Source organism: Aulostomus chinensis, chromosome 4 (assembly GCF_037954235.1).
Source record: "Aulostomus chinensis isolate RoL2024-O1b breed Wild chromosome 4, RoL_Achi_v1.0, whole genome shotgun sequence".
Classification (NCBI taxonomy): domain Eukaryota; kingdom Metazoa; phylum Chordata; class Actinopteri; order Syngnathiformes; family Aulostomidae; genus Aulostomus; species Aulostomus chinensis.
In genome coordinates this window covers 17,239,773-17,260,544 of record NC_141323.1, presented here as the reverse complement: position 1 = coordinate 17,260,544, position 20,772 = coordinate 17,239,773, and the positions used below count along the sequence as shown (strand labels likewise).

The following is a 20,772-nucleotide window of genomic DNA, read 5'->3' as shown; positions in this document are numbered from 1 at the left end:
CATGTGTGTGTGAAACCTGGGTCAAATATTGGCAAACATTTCCCAGTTAAATCTAAGCTTCTTCTGCGGCTCTAATGTCGTAGCCAGCAATCTCACATGGCACATTACAGGGCTTTGATTCATGTGTAAAACTTCAGTAGGTTATAATATTGCTAATGATTAATGAATATCTACCAATAAATCACAGAAGAATACGGTGTTTTTTAACATATATTACCCTGTTTTTTCCCCCAGAAAGCTCATAATGCACGTCATCAAAAGCCGTGGACACAACATAAAGATGTTATAGCATAAGAGAAGCATTATCAGAGGATTATTGTAACTTGCCCCATACAACACCAGAGACTAATCTCTGGGATATCCTGGCCCCAAACCTCACTTTTAATCTGCTCCGACTTTATGGGTGTTTAATATTTATTGTTCATTTGCCCTTAGTCTCTTACTATTATGCATTTGATACACTTGATGCTAGTGTATTTATAAACAGACTTTGGTCTCTTGCTAAACTGGCACAGATTTGGTTCAAGTCAACTTCCACTGGTAGCTGTATATCAGAGCCTCTGCCAGCAATGTGGGGAGTCCCGCAAGGGTTGGTTTTTGGAGCCCTGCTGTATAATTATTTTCTCGCATAAATAGAAATTATAAAAAAAATTCTGTCATTTTGTGATCATGTATGCAGATGACACTCTCACATATATCAATGTGTCACCGCATGAGAACAGTTCAATACACTCCCTGGGACCAAGTATTGAATTCATCAGCTGGATGTTCCAAAATGTTCGCCAAGTACATGACTACAAACTCAGTGATTTTATCGTCAATGAACAGTTTGTCCCTTAAGTATATAAATCCTCTTAGAAACCCAGCGTTACTTGAACCGAGTCTCCTTAATCATTTTTCATCACCGTCCTGTCATTTCTCCACACGAATCGCACCATTACAGAACCCGCAGTACTGATGAACTCAGTTCCCGTTTATTTTTGATTGTTGAATAATAAGTAAATCTTGTTTGAATGAAACATAACAGAAGGCTACGGATGTTGTTGAGCTTGACGAGTTGTCCGGAAGAGGCTCTGACATGTCGGCTAGCAAAAAAAATTTCAAGCAGTCTGTTCCATTCACAGTCAGACACATCAATCAACTGCTTCAGCTGAAACAAAGCTGCCAGAGTTGTAACAAGGACCATATAACTTCAGTTCTCAGATCACTGCATTGGCTACTATTTTCTCAAAGGACAAACTAAAAAATTCTACTTCTTGTCCATAAATCACTTCTTTTGACCCTGTACGAACCTTGCGGACAGAGCGGTGGCTGTTCCTAGAATTAAAACTAAATATGGTGATGCTGCTCTCAGTTTCTATGCTGCAAAAAAGTAGAATAAATTGCCAGAGAGTTAAGAATAGAGACCAAAGTTTCAAATCCAAGCTAAAACATAGCTGGTTGAAATTGCGTTTAGTTCATGTTCTAGCATGTTTCTGCTTCTGGTGTTTTCTTTTCGCTGTGTGCAGCACTTGGGTTTGCCACTGGCATGCAAAGTGGTGTAGAAAAACATTTCTCTTGCCTTTAGTACAACATTAGTTGAGAATTTAAGCAGTAACCCTAATAACTTTTATTATCTGGACATGCCTTACTACTGCACTTGCATTATTGATGCAGTGAGATGAAGTTGTCATTTGTAGGAGGAAAGTGTGAGACAGGAGACAGAGTTGTTGACGACTGAGGAAAGAATGAAGGTTAGGACAAGAAAATGAATAGGTAAGAGGACAAGAAGATGGATGGAGAGAGTGAGTGAGGAGGTTAAGGGAAGCAATGAGGCTCGACAGCTCATTCTTCCCTGTGAATGTGCGTGCATGGTTTGGCACAATTTGGCCCACTCTCCAAGCCCCATTAACGTCAGACAGCGGGGAACCACCCCCCACTACACACACTTAATGACACTCATGACTTACTCTCTCCAAGTACAAAATATACCGGTTATGTACAACAAACCAGCGAGAGATTTTAATGTCATAGATCAGAGTTGAAATCATGTATTGTGAAGCGTGTCAACATGTTTCTTTCGGCCAGTTTATGGGTGTTTGCACTCATGGTTTTGAACTTTTAGTGGCAATTCCCCAGAAAAACACAGCAGTAAAGATAAGGTCTGTGGACAATTTAGAGGAGATAAAGGATTTCGTATGTGTTGGCAGTCTTCTGCTCTCTGACTCTCACAACCTTGACCCAAAACAGGGAAAGACAATTGTTACATTTAAAAAAAGAAGGGGAAAAAAAAATCGAGATTTTGGATGTGCTGCTGTCTTCTTTTGCGATGCCCACCTTCTCCTCTGTGATTTATATATTGTTGATGAAGGAAATCAATAATGAATCATTTATTTATTCAAAAGGAAATGGTTCTTGTGTCCATCTGCTTGTTTTACAAGTTGTGTACTAGTTGTGTGTTCATGTAGGGTTGTTGAAACCACTTCAGTAACATTGAATGCTTGTGCTTGCCTGTAATGCCTTGACTGTTGGCTACACCTGAGACCCTTTGATCACATGTACAGTTTGGCTTTAGAATGAATATGACACAGTTTGTGTGAGTGGTCAGCACTGTCTCCTCACAGCAAGACAGTTTCAGGTTCAAGCCCCGGCTCCATCACAGGATCTTTCTGTGTGGCGTCTGCATGTTCTCCCTGTTCCTGTGTGGGTTCTCTCTGGTACTCCAGCTTCCTCCCACAGTCCAAAGACATCAAGAGGGGACGAGGCTGATTGATACTCTAAATTGACCGTAGGTGTGACTGTGAGTGTGAATGGTTGTCTGTCTCTATGTGTTGGCCCTGCGATGGACTGGTGACCTGTCCAGGGTGAACCTCACCTCTCACCCATTGACACTGGGATAGGCTCCAGCCCCCCCCCCCGCAACCCTTAACAGGATAAGCAGTAGAAAATAGATGGATGGAATTTGTGTCAGGATGTGCTCTTGCAGTGTGTTAAGTAGTTGACGATCCATTTAAGTTGGATTTCCAAAATAAATGCTCCTTTTCAACTCTTGTTGTAGGACTCCACCTCAGCAGATTACTAAAAATATCAAAATGTTATTCAAAAAAACATTTCACACTGGCCATTAACGCAGGTCTTACACTTATGGTCTGTCAGTTTTAGCTCTTCTTTCTGCCTAAAAATGCCACATCTCCCTTTAAGAAGCCTGCCGAGGGGCAGCTCTGACTGGAACAAATCTAGTAGAAAGACAGCTCACCATTAAAATGTGACATTAAAGTACAAAAAGAATAAAAAATAAAACGTTGGATACCAACTGTTCAGATTAGCTTGAACTTTTTGCATGTTCATTTTTTTTTAACCTCATTATTTGAAACCTTTGCTATGTTACAATCAAACATCCAAAATGATAACCTCATTTAAATATGGCCAGAAATGAGGAAGTGCTTCATACATCCTCTTTAACACTCTCAATACGTGCGAGGCTTGAATGTGAATTCCTTAAATTTCACAAATGTTACAAATTAACAGGAAATAAAGTGACATCCACCAACGTGTACATGCCTATGAGGCATCATGGTGCAACACTCGGCTTTCCCATGCTTTGTTGCACACACTAAAAACAACTGTAAATTTTATGACACTGAGAATACAAAGAATTACAAGAGCCAGGGAGAGAGAATTCTTTTGAGGGTTACAAGTTATTGGAATGATGATCAACGTTTGGAGGTGGTCATTTTTCAAAGATGATAAGTTGCTCCTCTGGTGTTCATACTGCAAAGCGAAAAAGTAAAGCTTGGGCAGAGTTGGTGCTGTCAGAGTCACACCTCCTGCTAAAGGTGTTGACTAAGTGTTTATGGGCATGTGTGTTTACGAGATGCATCACTGTAACTGCTAATGAACATGTATGTGGAAGTGTTTTAGGTGTTGGACATGGCAGGTGTGTGGGAAGTGTACATTCTGACTTAGTGATTGCCGGAGAGGATTGTAGGAAGCGCAGAAACAGAGATAGGACGTGTGTGTGTGTGTGTGTGTGTGTGTATGTGTGTGTGTATGTGTGTGTGTGTGTGTGTGTGAAAGAGAGGGTTTGTTGGAGATGATTTTTACTGCAGCCATTAAAGCTCCATTATCGTGATGGATTGTTATCTGCCTTATCGGGTCCCAGAGACACACACAAGCACAGTCTTAGTCTTTGCACAAACATGTATATGCTCCTCTCTATCGCTCACACACCACTTATCAGATTGAGAATGGGGATGAAGTTAAGAGGTGTGTGTGTACAATGACCCCTTGACACAAATTGCAAGGCTTGAACCTCTTTATGGAATGTTTTCTAGAGGAACCATAACTTAGCGCAGAGAGAGCGATTTAGAGAGAGGGAACAACAAACTATCTAACCCGAGTGCATTAGCCCATTCTGGGGCAGGTTAACCGCCACACACACATCTTCTGAAGTCGGCTGTTATTCAAGAACCGTCTCTGTTCACAACATAGCTGTGCGTTTGAACAGTCAATGTTATCTGACTACTTAAGGAGAAATTACATTCTACAAATTGTGAGGTCCTGTCCGACGTCTAAATAAATCACATCTACTTATCGGGGGTTACACTGGCCGTATTTTTAAATTTTTTTTTTAAATGTTTTACTGAGTCATGAGACACATTTTGGAGGGAAATGACTGATTACAAAGCATCTCAAAGCCTGGTGAGTCATTTATAAAACAAAGGGAGCCACTTTTACCCCCCACCTAGGTGATATATTTGGTTCAGTCAGCAGGTTATCTAAGAAATGAAGAACATTTCAACATATCTTAAAGAAAATTTTAAGCTTTTTTTTTTTTTTGAGGACAGCCAGGTCGGCATTTAAGAACTGCCATAAATCCTGACATTTCCAAGCAATCCATCACCCAAAAATGTATTTGCCTATCGTGTCCTTTTGGAAAAACTCTGAAGCATTTGCTCTTCACTCAAATCACTGCAACATTTTCAGTGTGGCTCCAGTGTGGAGGCTGCATAAAGAGGATGTGGATTATACCAGACGATGTGCTTCCAAGGTTGTAAACGGATATTTTTTAAAATAGCGTCACTGTTGTTTGTTGTTGGTAGCTACAAGGTGCCATTAGCTTCAAGCTAAATATACGTATTTGGCTCTTTTGCATTCTAGAGTCATGAAGAAGTGACGCAGGAGGGGGAAAAAAAGCAAAACATCCTCATGAGCTCACGCCATCTATTTGTGTGTACTTGAAAGGCAAAGTACATGTTTTGGGTGAAGTATCTCTTTAAACTTGTCAACACACTGTTTAAAATTGCACCGCCTGTCAAGGTCAGAGACAGAGACGGATTAAAGGGCAAAGTCTGACCCAGTATTCTTTAGCTATGACATATACAGCATCATAGGAAGTAAAGGTACAATAACTAGGGGTTTGAAAAATGCTCCGGATTCCTCAACAGCAACACTAAGCGGAGGTGACTAAGGCTAAAAAGAAAGAGCACAAGAGGCCTTTCATCCCTGTCACCGTTATGACTACTTTATAATTTGGCTTACGGTGCCCCAAAAAGCCAGTCACAGGAGTCATGTCACCAAATATGTGCGAAAGAGTGTGTGTCTGGTCTGTTCTTATCCAGTACGGTCGCAGTCCAGCAGCAAGGCTAACGACCGAGCTAACGAGCTTGCAGTGGGAGTAGAGCCTAAGGACTTGTATGGAAACTGGACCCGGAGGGCTAAAAATACTGCGTTCCTTTAGCAATAACAGCTAAAGAAAAACACTGCATAATTCATGATTCTGTATAATTTGATAATTTCATTTTAATACCAGCCAAATATTCTGTGGGAACATATTTACACGATCGGCCTCAGGGAGCAGAGGGGAGTCGCCTTCTGTTTTTGACGGTGACAAGCTGACATCAGCTCCATATCTTTATCTAATCCCAGTACAGCGCGGCCATCCACCTGCTCAGGATCTCCGATTTTCTGAGGTTGTTCAGTGCTCACTGCAAAAAGTACTTTTTCTGTTGTAAAAAAACGGATAGTTGTCTCAAGCTCTGAATGATGTCCCCACATGGGCTTCCAGAAGTTCATCATGGGAAAAAAGTGAGCTTTGTAAGGTGACCTTGAGTGTTCTTGTGGTCAGTTCATCAAATCATGTCGTACCTAAAACCCCTACCTGGTGCAGACTCATTTCAGACAGATGTTGAATGACTTTTATCAATAGGAAACTGTCTGCCACACACACCTACAAACTGTGTATCCAAATAATTTCTTTTTTATCACAAGGGATGTTGAAGTTACACACACACACACACACACGCGCACACACACACACACACACACACACACACACACACACACACACACACACACACACACACTATCAGCACTACTGTAGTTCCTCTTTACTTTATCAGCTGTGATGTTGAAGTTCCAGCTCCGCCCCGTCCTGTTTTTCCATCATCTGTCAACTAAAAATCCCCCAATCAGTGACCTTGAAACCATGAGGTGGAACACACGCCGTTCTTGTGCTGCCTGCCAGTCTGAAAGCAGGGCAGCACTTCGCTATGGGGCCATCAGGCTGCAGAGCTGAGAAAACAATGATTATATCTGCCCAAGCTCGTTGTGACAGTTGCGACTTTGTGTTTTGTTTTTTCTTTCCACAGATAACAATGTTATTTCATCAAATCTTTCACATTGAACAATGCTCATTTGTAATTAGAAATGCTGGTGTCGCTGCTATCACACAATGGCTGCACAGTCTGCTCTAGTTTTTGGCTTTATTTATAAAATCTTCTCCATTAAACCCCATTCACATGGGACTGGTATTACCAGGTTTTTAACAAATGACCCCCCCCCCCCCCCCGTCCCCCCGTCCCTTCACCCCATTTCTCTGTCTCTTGAGGCGCATTCACATGGGATCAAGATCAGAGACGACCTCTCCAATTACTACAAATTACTGCAGGGCTTTGGTGTCTCCACTCTCCAGGGCTGGGACCAAATTTTTAGTTTCTGAGCTGCATTTCTCACTTGAATTAAGGAATTTATTGAAATATCCTGTTATATGTTTTTAAAAAAATACATGCAAGTTTAAGAGACAGTAGGTATTCCTGTCCTTATCCCTGCGTAACCTTCCTTATTTTTAGATTACACAATTACACATTACAATATCATTTTAATAATGACATTTGGAGTGTGTGTGTGTGTGTGTGTGTGTGTGTGTGTGTGTGTGTGTGTGTGTGTGTGTGTGTGCGCGCGCTCGCGTGTGGTATTTAACATCATTTCAATGACTTGCAGAGTTGTAAGTATAAGATTCAGTTTTCGCTGAGGTTTCTCCAGTTTGCGTTGGCTCAGAAACACTCGCAGTCACTCACCGGGAGTCCTTTTGTTTAAGCCGATAGAATCATGGGATGATATTCCATTCTGGATTATGAAGAGCTACCATATAATAGCAGCCAATAACAGTTCATATAATTTTTACAACACCAAACCCGCACATCACACACTCTTTTACTCTAAAACGTGTAAACTTGGCCTTGACAATGGAGCGCACACATGATCCTTATACCTTCACACATTAGGGTGGTAATGGATACAGAGAACGACTTCCTATGTGTGTGTGTGTGTGTGTGTGTGTGTGTGTGTGTGTGTGTGTGTGTGTGTGTGTGTGTGTGTGTGTGTTCTTGTCCATGCCGTTGGAGACAAACTGAGCCATAATTATGATGACCGTGGCACATGGAGCAGCCAGTCCAGGACCATGTCATTAAATTCTGATTTTCTTTTAACAGTATTACCATCATTTTATTAATCCTGCATTGTTCGTTGTATTTGGCTTTTGTACTGAATTGCTTTGTTTCACGGACCCATGGAGCCAAATGAAACAAAACCGAACCAAAGAAATGAAACTGGCGACAGTAAATAACCATTTTCTTTTTTACACATGCGCTCATATACTGCAATTTGCAAACCACATTCTAAACATTTAAAGGTACAAATTAAATTTTATGAATTGCAATTACTACTAATTGCGAAAGAAATAGCTGCAGCCACACATACGGTTGTGTTTTTCAAGCCTCTCGCTTGTCGTCCGATTCATTTCATTGTCGGTTGCATGTCGATTGGCTTGAATGGAGGTTGACATGCAACAGCATCCAAAATATAAATTGTGTTACCACAAATTAATAATTGGATCAATAATATTTTGTTTCATTTCATTCTCTCACTAAATAAAAAGCTCTAGATTCAGTGGAAATGATGGATTAAAGCAAAAGCAGCTGACTGATGTGTTTTGGTTCTGTAGCTTGGAAGAGAATTTCTATTTTTGCCACAACAGCTGGTTGTTTTTTTTCTGTGTTGGCGTGATGTAGTTCACTCTAAAGCAAATCTCCAGCTCTGTTAAATCTGTTGTTGAGAAGCAGAACATGTAAAAACAAATAGTTTCGATTAACGTTTGTAAAATATGTCTGTGAATACAAAATCATGCAGAAGTTACGATGCGTCCTTCAACTAGAAACGCCGCGTTGAAATCGTATGTCACAGTAATGGGTGCGAGTTACAGTGGTGACCTTGACCTTTAACCCCCAAACATATTTTTTGAGCTGATCCTCAATCCCATTGGATGTTTGTGCTAAATTTGAAGAAATTCACTTAAGATATTCATGAGGCATCATATTAATCAGGATGGGGCTATTTTTCAAGCAAAAAGTTCTGAGCTGATGACCCATCCAGAAGCACCCTGTCATACACGAACGAGGCTCCAGTGGTCATTGATAATCGCTGTGTGATCATTATTGTGTGTGTGTGTGAGACTGTAGTATACATAGGCTTTCCTTGTGTGTTCGCTCATGTGTGTTTTACATGCTATTTTAGTATGATCCTAATGACTTTACAGAGTGCCAGGCTTTTTAACAGAGCCAAGGAGAAGCTTGTAAAACACACACACACTCGCCACAAGACAGAGAGGAGCGGCTGGCACACGGGAGCACAGTGGTCTGGAGAGAGTCAGAGTTAGAGTGTGTGTGTGTGTGTGTGTGTGCGGGCATTAAGAGGGTCAGCCAGGGTGACGGTGACACATTATGAAGGAAAAGGAGAAGCCCGGTCTTGAATGAAAGTGTGGCTGTGTGGCGGCGTGTAGGCAGGGTCGGGGTCCACAGCAGACGCATGGCGCCAAGTGCCATTGGGTGGGTTTGGATAGAGAATGGGAGAGGAAGTGAGGAGAGATTTCAGCTGTGATGTTGTTAAGGGAAACACATAAAGGAGAGTAAAAACAAAAAAAAAACAAAAAAACCCATACAGTAATTGCATGCATTTTAAAAGTCATCAGCTCTCACACCTACAGTGACAGAGTAACACAGCATCGTTGAGAAGAGAGGAAATGTCTTCATTTGACAAAAAACAAACAAACAACAAACAATAAGAAAAGGAGAAGGTAGAAGGGGAGGGAGTGATGGCGGAAATCCAGGATAAAATAACTGACAGAGTCGAGGCCAAACCTCATAGTAAAAAGTGTCCTTACTCGTCTCCATATAATGTAATAAAATGTGTTTTTTCCATCCAATTTTTACCAAGCTGCTGAATTAGCATTCTTTAAAATAATGCTTTTTGAACCAAACAGAGGATAATCTTACGCGTGTTTAAAACAAGAATTTATAGACGTGCTCAGACAATGACTGAAGTTAGGTTTTTTATTTGTCTTTTGGGGGGGGGGGGGGGGGGGGGTATCTTTGGAGCCTGAACTAAACCTGCAATTGAACTATTTAGGCTGTTTTAACCAATTTTACTATTAGCAGTGCATTACTTTGGTTTGCAAATTACAAGCTGTACAAATTGGAGGAATATGTATTACATAACAAACTTAAAAGTTAATTCAATAGTTAATAATTACAGTATTGCTGAGACATTACATAATGCAAAAGTAAAGAGCATGTGACTTGTGGTAAATGAGAGCGTATGGGCTTTTTTTTTTTTTTTTCATTTTACTTTTAGTAGGAAGATAGGCCTCGATGGGTGCTTGTCCAGTTTGAATCTTTTTAAATGTTGTTTTTTTTCCTCTTTTAAATAATGACGTTCGTGGAATGAAACAGGGCAGACTACTTAGTCGGTTCCGCCTTGTTAGATAAGCTTTCACAGAAGCCCGCGTAATCGCTTTTAATTCAAAGTGTGTTTTTCTTTTAAAAATGGGGATCTCCGGCCAGTTGACCGCAAAGTACCGTCTGCTGTTTTTTTTTTTTCTTTCCCCTTGAAAAACAGGCAGCAGATGAAAAATACCTACGGTAATTATCTGTCCATGGAAGTCAGCTGGATCGTTTCTCTGTGCTTTTAATGTGCGCCTTGATTAAATAACAACTTTATTCAGGAAATTCAAAGTTTATTTAATGTGACACCATACAGTGCCATATCTGAAGCGCTTATGCTAAACAGAGACATTTCCCAGCATTAGGATATACAATAGGCCTTTCATGAGGACTGTAGGAAACTGCTGTACCTTACCACACACTCTGTCACACGGCTCTGTGTGTGTGTCTAGAGTTACTGTGTTTCAATGTATACCACATGTAGTGACCATGTATTGCCTGATATATTTTCAGTATGGAGGGAGACAGGGGAAGCCACAGACAGCCAAGATGTTTAAATTTAATACTGTACAGTTCAAAACACAACTGGTCGCCATGGTTACAAACGAGCAGGTGAGCCAAGCTCGCCTCGGAGCCTCACCTTTTCTCTCTCATTTATTTTTTTCACCACCCTTTCTCATGTCACAACTTTTTTTGTGCGTGTTTTTACAGTAAAATATAAACTTCTCTCCTTGCTTTATATGTTTCTGCTGCCAAAAAAGTAGAGTTTACTCCCTGTTAAACAAGATGTCTGAAACAGTATTTGTTCCCCAGCCAGGCACTTGTCGCCAGGTGACCCGCTGGAGTAAATCTTCACAATAATGTCAAAGGCGGCGCCAAAAACCTGCCAGACTGACCGGTGTGTACCTTACTGCTCCACCACACACACAAACACATAGAGAAGGAACAACAACCACACACACATCATCACCTGTGCACATGAGCACATATGAAGACACACAAAGAAACACAAACTCTGCGGTTATATTTGGGAATTGATAGATGGGGAGTGACAAAATGTCCTCATTTTTTCTTTCCCGCAGTTTCAAAATAGAACACATTCATTTTCTCCCAAAGCAACACACACACACACACACACACACACACACACACACACACACACACACACACACACACACACACACACACACACACACACACACATACACACACACACACGCGCGCGACCAACGACTGACATGTGTCTTCACTTATATGTTTTCTTCCTCATCTTTCAGAACACAAATACACAAGAAGGCACGCGCACACACACATATACACACACACACACACACACACACACACACACACACACACACACAGTCTCACCTGTTCCTGCGTCATGCTGTGCAGCTGCGTATGCCAGGAGGCGGAGTCAGAACGGCTATAGGCAGGGGGCGGGGCGAAATCTTGCAATATGATTGGGTCTCGCTCCTGACACAGGGAGGTCAGGTGACTGATGTACAGTTTCAGTTTACTGCGATTCTGATTGAGATCCAGGAGCGGAGAGATAATCTGAAGAGAGAAATGAAGGGTAAACATTTATTATTCAATTTCATGAGCAACAGAAGGTCAGTACTGCTGCTGATTCACTGGGCAGGATTTCTAGCAGATAGGAAGTTAAAAATCACCTTATCAACTTCTTACTAGTAAGAGATCATCTTGTTGTTCAAAGTTGCTTGCACACTTTATTTAATACCCCCAACATGACGCCATCTTGTTGCTGGTCTTCTGTCATTATTATGACTGAAGTTACAACCCCAGACTACGAAGACGTTCCTGTTCCCAATAACTTTTTGAAAATGACAGCATTATTGGCTGTCAAAAGAGTGGAAGGCCGAGCTACAAATAAGCTGGTTTCATGACAACATTTGAATAAAACATTAACATATAAAAATCTACATAAATAGTCTCTGTTCAATAACTTCACGTTTTTGAGAATTTCCTCAGAGAAATATATGTCAGTGACTTTTTTTTGAAAAAACAAAACAAAACAATACATGCCAGCAATGAAAGCTGACAGTAAATCAAAGTAGCTGTCACTTTTCATTCAGTCCTTACCTTATTTACTGTCAACACAAGATGCTTGCACGCACAAAAACACACAACTTTAATTCCCTTGTGGGCTATTTATATAGACTGACATTCATTTCCTGGAAATTTACCCTAACCACTACTTGCCTAACAGGAATCCACATCAAGGTTTTATCATTTGGAGACATAGCTTTTGTTCCCAATTGCATATGCCATCTTTATTTAACTGCACTGCTTTGTGTTCCTAATAGAGCCGCGCGCGCAAACACACGCACACACACACACACACACACATGCACGCACACACACAGGCACGCACAGACGACAGACTAGTGTATTTGGTGTTTTTCCAGACCATCTCCGTTGGTGTGTTCATGAGTAACTTAACCACCTTCATGGCTCACAACAGCTCCTTTCACTCATACACACCACAAATACAAATACTCACATGCACGCACGCACACACACACACACATACACACGCACGCACACACACACACACACACACAAATGTACAGTATATGCGCATATAACCATACCCGTTAACTACATGCAGAGACATACAAACTGCAACACAGAAAAACCACCGAATGTACAGAAAACACTCTCCTGCATGCTCGTTATCAGAGTTGTAAATATAGCGCCAGCTACAGTATTTTCCAGTGCGTACCTGCCAATTACAGTCCATTACGAAATAAATTACTGAACATGTCCCTCTAGGGCAGAGAGGGAGGTAGACGCGGAAGGAAAGAGATGTAAATAGAAAGTGATGGAGTTAAAGGCTGTAGGGATTCTGCACATTCTGCATTTTAAAACTCTGAAATACCTCCATGTTATGATATACGGTAACAGTGGCACTGCAGCAGGACTGTTTCTCAGTCTCTTGTGTAACGGAACAATATGCGGACTTATTTCGAGATATTTCGCCTTCATTGCAACACACTCCACATGTGTGCAACAGCTGTTCTCACACTTTCTACTCCAGACTATTCTGTCACAAAGCTTAAAAAGAATCAGTGTTCACACTTTCCAGACCTGCGGTGGAGCTCTGTGGATCAAATATGAGACAAATGAGAAACAGACAGAAAAATGGAAGGAATGACAATAACAACACAGGTGCTTCTTTTTTCCACCCTCCAGAACTATTTCATGACCAAAAGCAAAGTTAGGACATCATAAGACAGAAAATATGACCACCACAACCCCCACCCTCTAACTGTAAAATTTACAGACTTTATTAAGAAGTACAATATATATGTTTTATTGTATTAGACTGCCTGTTATTGTAAACACACAGTGTGTGTTTAAATCTGCAGTTTTCCAGTGCTCTACAATCCCACAGGAGAAATAATGTTATACAGTGCTGTGTGTGTGTGTGTGAATGTGTGTGTGTGTGTGTGCATCAGGTGTGTGTGTGCAGCTTTATTAGCCTCTGATGCCTGCCTACTAGACGCTTACTGTGCAATGAAACAACTCCAAAGAGAGGCATTCAGCTGGCCTCGCTGATTGGCTGCATTAAAAACACACCAAAAAAAAACGCAAAACAAACAAAAAAAAACCCAACAACCACATTAAATGGTGTCACACAGGTTTGTCTAACTCCACAGAAACGTTTGCATATTTGACCACATGCCACATCTACTGTATACAGTACAGCAATTTTCTGCATGGAAGAGAATATTTGCGTCCCAGGCCACCATACGGTAAATTTCAAGTATTTTTCCCCTGTCTGCTTCTCTATCTCACATTTCAACGCTAGTCATGAGCAGCAGATGTTGTAGCGTCCTCACACCTGCTACTAGATTCAAGTTTACTGCATCTATTACTTTTTTAATGGCCTTTTTCAGGTGTTTTGAGTCGACATATGTCCATTTTAGGTTTCGGATGGATTAACACTTTTCGGGAAGTTTCATTTGTATGCATTTCCAAAACTATGATCTTCAGGACGCAATTTGTGAAGGGAAACTTTATCCTCAACAAGGAAGCGATGGTCCATCTCGTTTTTGTTCCTCGAGAGACCAGATTGCATCTTGATGGAGATGTATTTGGGCTTCCTTCTTTCAGTCACTAAGTGATCTGGGTGGTCAGCCATAATACCAGGCGTGCACACACGTGTCACCCGGGCCACAGTGAGGGACCACTTCATTGGGTGATTGGGTCACTTATTTGAGCTGAAATACCACCACTGGGAGCAATGGTGGCGCATGATAACAACGTCTGATGTTTTTTAAAAAGCTAGTAGAAAGACATTATCATGGTTGGAACAAGCATCTTTGGCAAGTTGGTTTGTAAGGAAGCACTGCTGTGATTTATCTCTCTTTTGCTTTTAATTTCTGACTGATAAACACTACAAAATTATCACAAGTTGCGTCACTCGTTTATCAAAGAGCTAAAGTCCCTCACCCATCAGCTGATCTCTCTCTCTCATTCTCCTTCTCTCTCTCTCTGTCCTCAAACTAAATCAACACAGTATTTTCTTGAGTAGGAAAAGCCTCGGCGATGGAGAGAGCGTAAGCGTTGATGTACACAATCTACAACTAGAAATAAACATGTTTTATCTCCTCAGGTTCTGAGTGGCGCAGTCACATGTGCTTGCAATTAATAAATGCGCCCATTAAAAGTGTTGCAAACAGAATTAAAATAGGTGTTTGTTTGTGCACACAGTGGTGAGGTGAGATGCGGAGGAGCGTGTTCGAGCCAAGTGTGAACCACTTGTGATCAGATCACATCAAGATGGATCTTAAGACCAGGTGTGCACAGGGCCTCCGTAACCCTTGTGACCAAAGGTAAGAGTTTTACTAAATAAGTTAGCACTTCACAGTTTCGAACGATAGGAGCAGACATCCCAAGGCTCTGGTAATACGCTGCCCCCTATTGGCTAGTGCTGCAAACTTTAACCATCTTGAGTAAATCCCTAAACCTGACCACATTACAAGACCAACCTTAAAACCAAGCTTTAAACCACAACCATTTAAAGCTGTGAGGTCTGGCATTTTGGCTCCTGAAGTCCAACAGATATAAACAAGCCTATTCCCATTTTATTTAGTAGATGTGGGCTGCAGAAATAAATTGTAAAAAAAAAATAAAAAAAATAAAAAGGGCTTGTCCATTATATGTGACAGAAATGTGAGTCTACCAAATAGCGCTCCATCGTATTTCACGAAAATCCACACATCTTAAAATTTTCTGGCTTTGCCGCTGCACTGCTGAACTTAAAGAAATAAACATTCACACCTCTTCCTTGTCTTTTTCCACTGACGCATCTAACACCACTGAAGACCATTAAAAATGCAAAAAGCCAATAAAAACATCCTCAACAATGCCGTGTGTGTGAGTCGAGTGCTCTCCTGAGTTTCCCTGCTACAGTTGTTCCTGAGACATTTCAGTCCCCGGCTGCAGCACAGAATCCACTTGTAGGAAGGAACACAAGCACTCACTGTTCAAATGTAATGTGCTATGGCAAATTACCCACCTAACACACCAAGGAGAGAGTGTGTGTGTGTGTGTGTGTGTGTGTGTGTGTGTGTGTGTGTGTGTCTGTCTGTGTGAGTGTGTGTGTAGCTACTCATGGAGACAGACAGAAAAGAGATGAGGAGTCAGCTGTGTGTGTGCGTGCGTGTGTGTGTGTGTGTGTGTGTGTGTGTGTGCTGGCTGGCTCCACCTCACTCAGCAGGAAGGTGCTACCGCTAATTAATTACCAGGGTCAAACTTAGATCCGCTGGTGAACTTTTTAAGCCTTTAGCATCACAGTGGGGAATCCCGCTGGAGGAACTGTGCTGAGCTAAAAGCAGCGAGCGTTACTCATATGTACCACTGCAACCCCCCCCCCCCCCACAAAAAAAATTTAAAGCCACGTTTCAAGAATTTTACTGACATTATTAGATCATGCCACTTGTTTCTAATTCAACATCAGCATTCATTTTGTCAATGAAAATTTTGAAAATTGTCAGTCAACCTTTTTTTTTTTTCTTTCCATGATTAAGATGAGAGGTTAACAAGTTAAAAAAAAGAAAACAGTGGACCAGCTATTCCAGTCTCGCTGATGCTCACCGCATTCGTAATGGCATGCAAAGTAGGACACGAGGATTATCGAAAAAGAAGCAGATGGGTTTTTTTTTTTTTTCAAAAAGGAAAACAGGAAAAATGTGTTTAGAATTAGATAAATGCAAGGCAAAATATGAGGAAAAAAAACAGCACAAGTTGAGAAATCACTGAAGGAAGGGAAGAAATAAAAGAGATAATGATCGAGAAAAAATTGAAACAGAGAAACGAAGACTTGTGGAAGAAACGATCATCTTAAAGTGAAGGAAAATCAAAGGATGAGATGAGATAGATGATTCAAGAGGTGACATGAAAGCGAATTTCACCAGCTGCACCACCAAAAAAAAAACCCAAAAAAACCCCCCAAAAAACAAAAAAACTCACACTGAGATGAAGGAAAAAAATATGGAAGACAAATATCAAAGAAAAGAAGTATTTCAAGAGAGAACGTTGATGGAAGAATTCACAATGCCACGAATGAAACAAATACAAGAATGACGGGTGACACAATGAGCACATCCAAATCTTTCTGGGATGCAGATGAAGAAGACGCTCACCCTTCTGTACAAAATGGCGAACTTAGGGAGAGGAAGAGGGATTGGCTAGGCCCAAATACCCTCCTCATCGTCCTATAGTTTAGTCCCGTCCAGCAGCAGCATGAGTCCGAAGAAAGCAGGAAGTTAGTGGGTGAAACAGGAAATTGCAGAAAGACATATTAAGTGCAGAATCAGAATTTAAATACTCATTCTAATAGGTAAATGGCGAGACTATAAAGAATAATCATTGGATGGATAATAAGGATGGACGAAAAAAAGGGGTGAAAGAGTGCAAAAATGTTCTAAATCACCCTATTGTCATGACACTACAGTCACTGAAACCTTTTACATCTTTCTAAAACATGCTATTTTGAATTTCGAGGTTACTTTTTTTTTGAATGACGATGGGACACAAAAACCTCGGTGTTTATAATCGAAACAAAAATGACTGTACAGGTAAGTAAACGCAACACTCAAAGACAGATGGGTGGAAGGAAGTAGCTCATGAATATAAAAGGTAAAGTGCACGTTTTCTCACCCTGTCCTTGCATGATAAGAGAATGAAGCTGTGTGAGTGGGTTTGTTTTTCCTGTGTGAAGTCCAGCTCTCACCTGATCTGGGGAGGGTTTGTGGTTGTTGGGCAGCTCTGAGATGGGAGATGAGACCTTCAGGTGGTCGTCCTCGTAGTTGTCGGCCATCAGTTTCATCCTGTTTTGAGTCTGTAGAGGGAGAGAGAGAGAGGGAGAGAGATAGATGAGGATAAGGATCAGGGAAAACAACAGACATGTTTTTGTGCGTGCGTGCGTGCGTGCTCACACACGCGCGCGTGTGTGTGTGTGTGTGGCTGTACGCTTGCAAGAGTAAAAAGACCAAAGTTCTAGCCTAGAATTCCTTCAGGAGTTAATTTACAGAGTAAGAGGAGAGGATAGTTTTGGACGGCAGCCATGAGCATTGCCTTTATACTTGTGTGTGTGTGTGTGTGTGTGTGTGTGTGTGTGTATGTGTATGTGTGTGTGTGTGTGCGCGCGCATGTTTGTGCAAGAGAGAAAGAAAGAGAGAGAAATAGAGAGAGAGACAATGAAAGAGGATCAATATTTATGTTTTACATGTTTGGTTGGCTGTAAGATACATGATGTCCTTTTTCAGATTTGCAGCAGCAGCAGCAGCAGCAGCGCACACACACGCACGGCCACTGACACACCACCTGTCGTGTAGGCCACTGACACACCACCTGTCGTGTAGCTCTTTAACCTACTGTCCTGTATCCTTTCCTGTCCCTTCCCCTCCTCTCTTGCCGCTTCATCCGCTTCACCAGTCAGTTTGATTTTAACTGCACCGGAGCAAAGATTTCTCATCTAATCTAACACCTCAACGTCTTTTTCACTTAGAAAAGCCCACAAATCATCGCCACCTCCATTTGACGATCTGTTTGTGCACATATTTTACACACATCTGTAAAGAAATACAATGCATTTTAAACATTTGCACACACAGGATGTTTTTTTTTTAAAGCAATCAGATTAGGGACACTAAAGTGAAAATCTGTATGTAAAATATTAATCTTAATTCAGGCTGTTGTCTGAGATTTCAGTTCTCTTGTGTACACTCTTCATACTCCAAGGCCAAAAGTACAATAATGTATAGACCTGTACCACCTTTGTAAATCTGTCTTTTCCATTTCCCCCCTCCAATCCTCTTATGCCTACTGTCGTCTATCCTTTCTCTTCCTCTCTTGCTGTTCACTCTACTCATCACATCTTACGGGTATAATTTAAGTTTTACAGAAGATCTTAAAAGATTAAGGGAGTGAGGAAAGGCAGAGAAGGAAGGGGGTAGGGGTGGGGGTGGTGCACGCTGAAAATCCCCTTAAATCTGACACAGCAAAAAAAAAAATGTGAAAGCCAACTTTCTGATGTGTTCTGTTTGAAAGCTACATGAAACACTGCATTTTTAGTGTGTGTGTGTGTGTGTGTGTGTGTGTGTGAGAACAAAAGTTAGCAGCAGCACACAGTGACAACATATATGCTCATGTTTCTGTCTATAAGTCATGTTTCCTCCTCTTGCACGTACACACATACGCTCACGCGCAAACATTCACACACGCACACCATTTCCTTAAAGACATCCGTCCGAAAATAAACACGCTGATATATTTAAACAAACACCGAGCGTAAACAGTTCATCTTTAAACCCCTGCAAGTACAGAGTTCCTGTAGCACCTGCTGACAAACACACACTGACAGCTGGAGAGTGATGTACACGGTCTTTGTGTGTCTGGTCAAAGCCCAAAAGTATCTTTAGAGTGGCAAAAAAAAAAAACACCGTTAGAGGCAGTTTATAATAATACTCTATGCTTTCATGCCTTTGTGTGATTTAACACTGATATTTGTCATTAATCCAACTTCGCACAAAAGCGTAAAAAGTCTTCTTAGTGCCAAAGTTTAGCTTTCAGCATTTATTACAGGGTCACAAAAGTCATAAAGACAAGGCAAAATGCCTGGAGCAGTAAGTTTGACAAACTCTGGTCAACATGCATTGCCCGGAGTTTGAGTTTTGTCGGAGAATGTATCCCCACCGGCTGAAGGACACACAAATCTACAAATCCAAGCTGTTATCTTTGTTTTTTCTGGTGGTGATTTCTTAGAGGAAAGTTTAAAAAGGTCATCAGATTGCTGTAGCATTACACAACTTGCTGCTGTGGCGAATCTCTTAAAATTTTTGAGGTTACGACACAACACAAGAACACACGGCAGGATGATTCCCTAACGAGTATGCCTGCTTTCCAAAATGATGCAAATGAAAGTACGAGTGGGTTTGTTGTGGTGCGCACACGTACGACGTCCGGCAACATCGGCCCTCGCAGTTTGTGTTGTTGCAAAGCGGGTTTCCCTTCATGATCTGTTTCATGCTATTTGGGCAAAACTGGAATCTTGTTTCCATCCCGAGCAAAAGTTTCAAAAGCACACAGAAAGGAAAATGGGAAATGCAACCTGAGAGAGTTCAGGGTTAGCTTCGTCGGAACTTCTTCGGCAAACGTGTTACATCCCAAATTGTGCACTGAATCTTTTTTTCATAAATTTAAACCCTCAAGCGAGCATAAAAATTTTCTTGTGAATTACAGGATTTTTTTCTCCCCCCTCCCAACTGTTTCCACCCCCCCTTATTCCTGATGCGATACTTCAACTCCAGCATTAAAAAAAGGCTCACGGAAATCAAGCAAGCGTTTAGCCTGCTGGATATCAGCGATGTGATGGCGACAGGTCAGAAAACAGATACAGTCTGAGGGTCGATTGATGAGAGCTGAGAGAATCCGCCTCAAATCTGGGAAATCTGATGAAAATCCCTGCTTGGCTAAAACTGTGTGAACTCCTATCAGACATTTGCTTCTGGGTTGCTACATTGTCAGACATAATTCCATTCATCGACGCCCGTATGGGAATCCCGTGACCCTGAGATCGATAATGCTGTGAAAGCTCAAAAATGACTCTGATTTGTCTTTTTTCCAACAGTAAACTGAGACACTGCTCCATTTTTTATTTTCTTTTTTTAAATGCTGGCACCTAATGTGGGGCTAAAACCCAGACCCTAAAAAATCTCTTAAGTGTCATGACTTTTCTACGTTCAAATCTCCCTTCACCATCTGCAAACGCTCTGCATCTTTCTGCCTTGTGTCTCTCCTCATCTTACAGCTTTATGAATCTCAATAAACCCAAAGTTCCTCCCTCTCTCTTCCTGCCTTTATCCCTAAACTCTTTCATTCACTACTTTTCTCTTAGCCCTGTAACAAAAATACTCTGATTTAATGATCTCAGCTTCTTTCCTCCTTAATTCTAATGCCTTACTCTCCTCTACAGACGCAGTATTTTATCCTCTTCTCTCTTTGCCTCTTGACTTTTGAGCTTCTTAACATGCCCTTGTACCCATGACTAATACTCTCTCTTTTCCTCTCCCCCTTCTCCTCATTTCCATATCTTCCCCTGCTATACCCTCTTCTTCTTCTTCTTCTTCTACTTCTCATTGTTCCCTAAATGTCTGTTTGGACGTGTCTGTTCAGATCATGGAATTTCTCTTAGTTTGCTCCAATT

General features: G+C 41.3%; 1 protein-coding gene across 12 annotated transcripts in view; it reads right to left on the bottom strand.

Moving 5' to 3' along the window:
- LOC147262866 (ELKS/Rab6-interacting/CAST family member 1-like) overlaps window positions 1–20,772 on the bottom strand; it is a 120,287-nt gene that overhangs the window by 3,460 nt on the left and 96,055 nt on the right. For 9 of the 12 annotated variants that reach the window (XM_086202137.1, XM_086202148.1, XM_086202136.1 and 6 more), the window contains 2 exons: window positions 17,299–17,406; window positions 11,406–11,591 (listed from right to left, as the gene is read on the bottom strand). In XM_086202137.1, the coding sequence (XP_086058263.1) occupies window positions 11,406–11,591; window positions 17,299–17,406 (294 nt within the window). Of the gene's footprint in view, window positions 1–11,405; window positions 11,592–16,708; window positions 16,781–17,298; window positions 17,407–20,772 lie in introns of those variants that run through there. The other 3 variants (XM_086202144.1, XM_086202146.1, XM_086202147.1) reach the window with 1 other exon arrangement.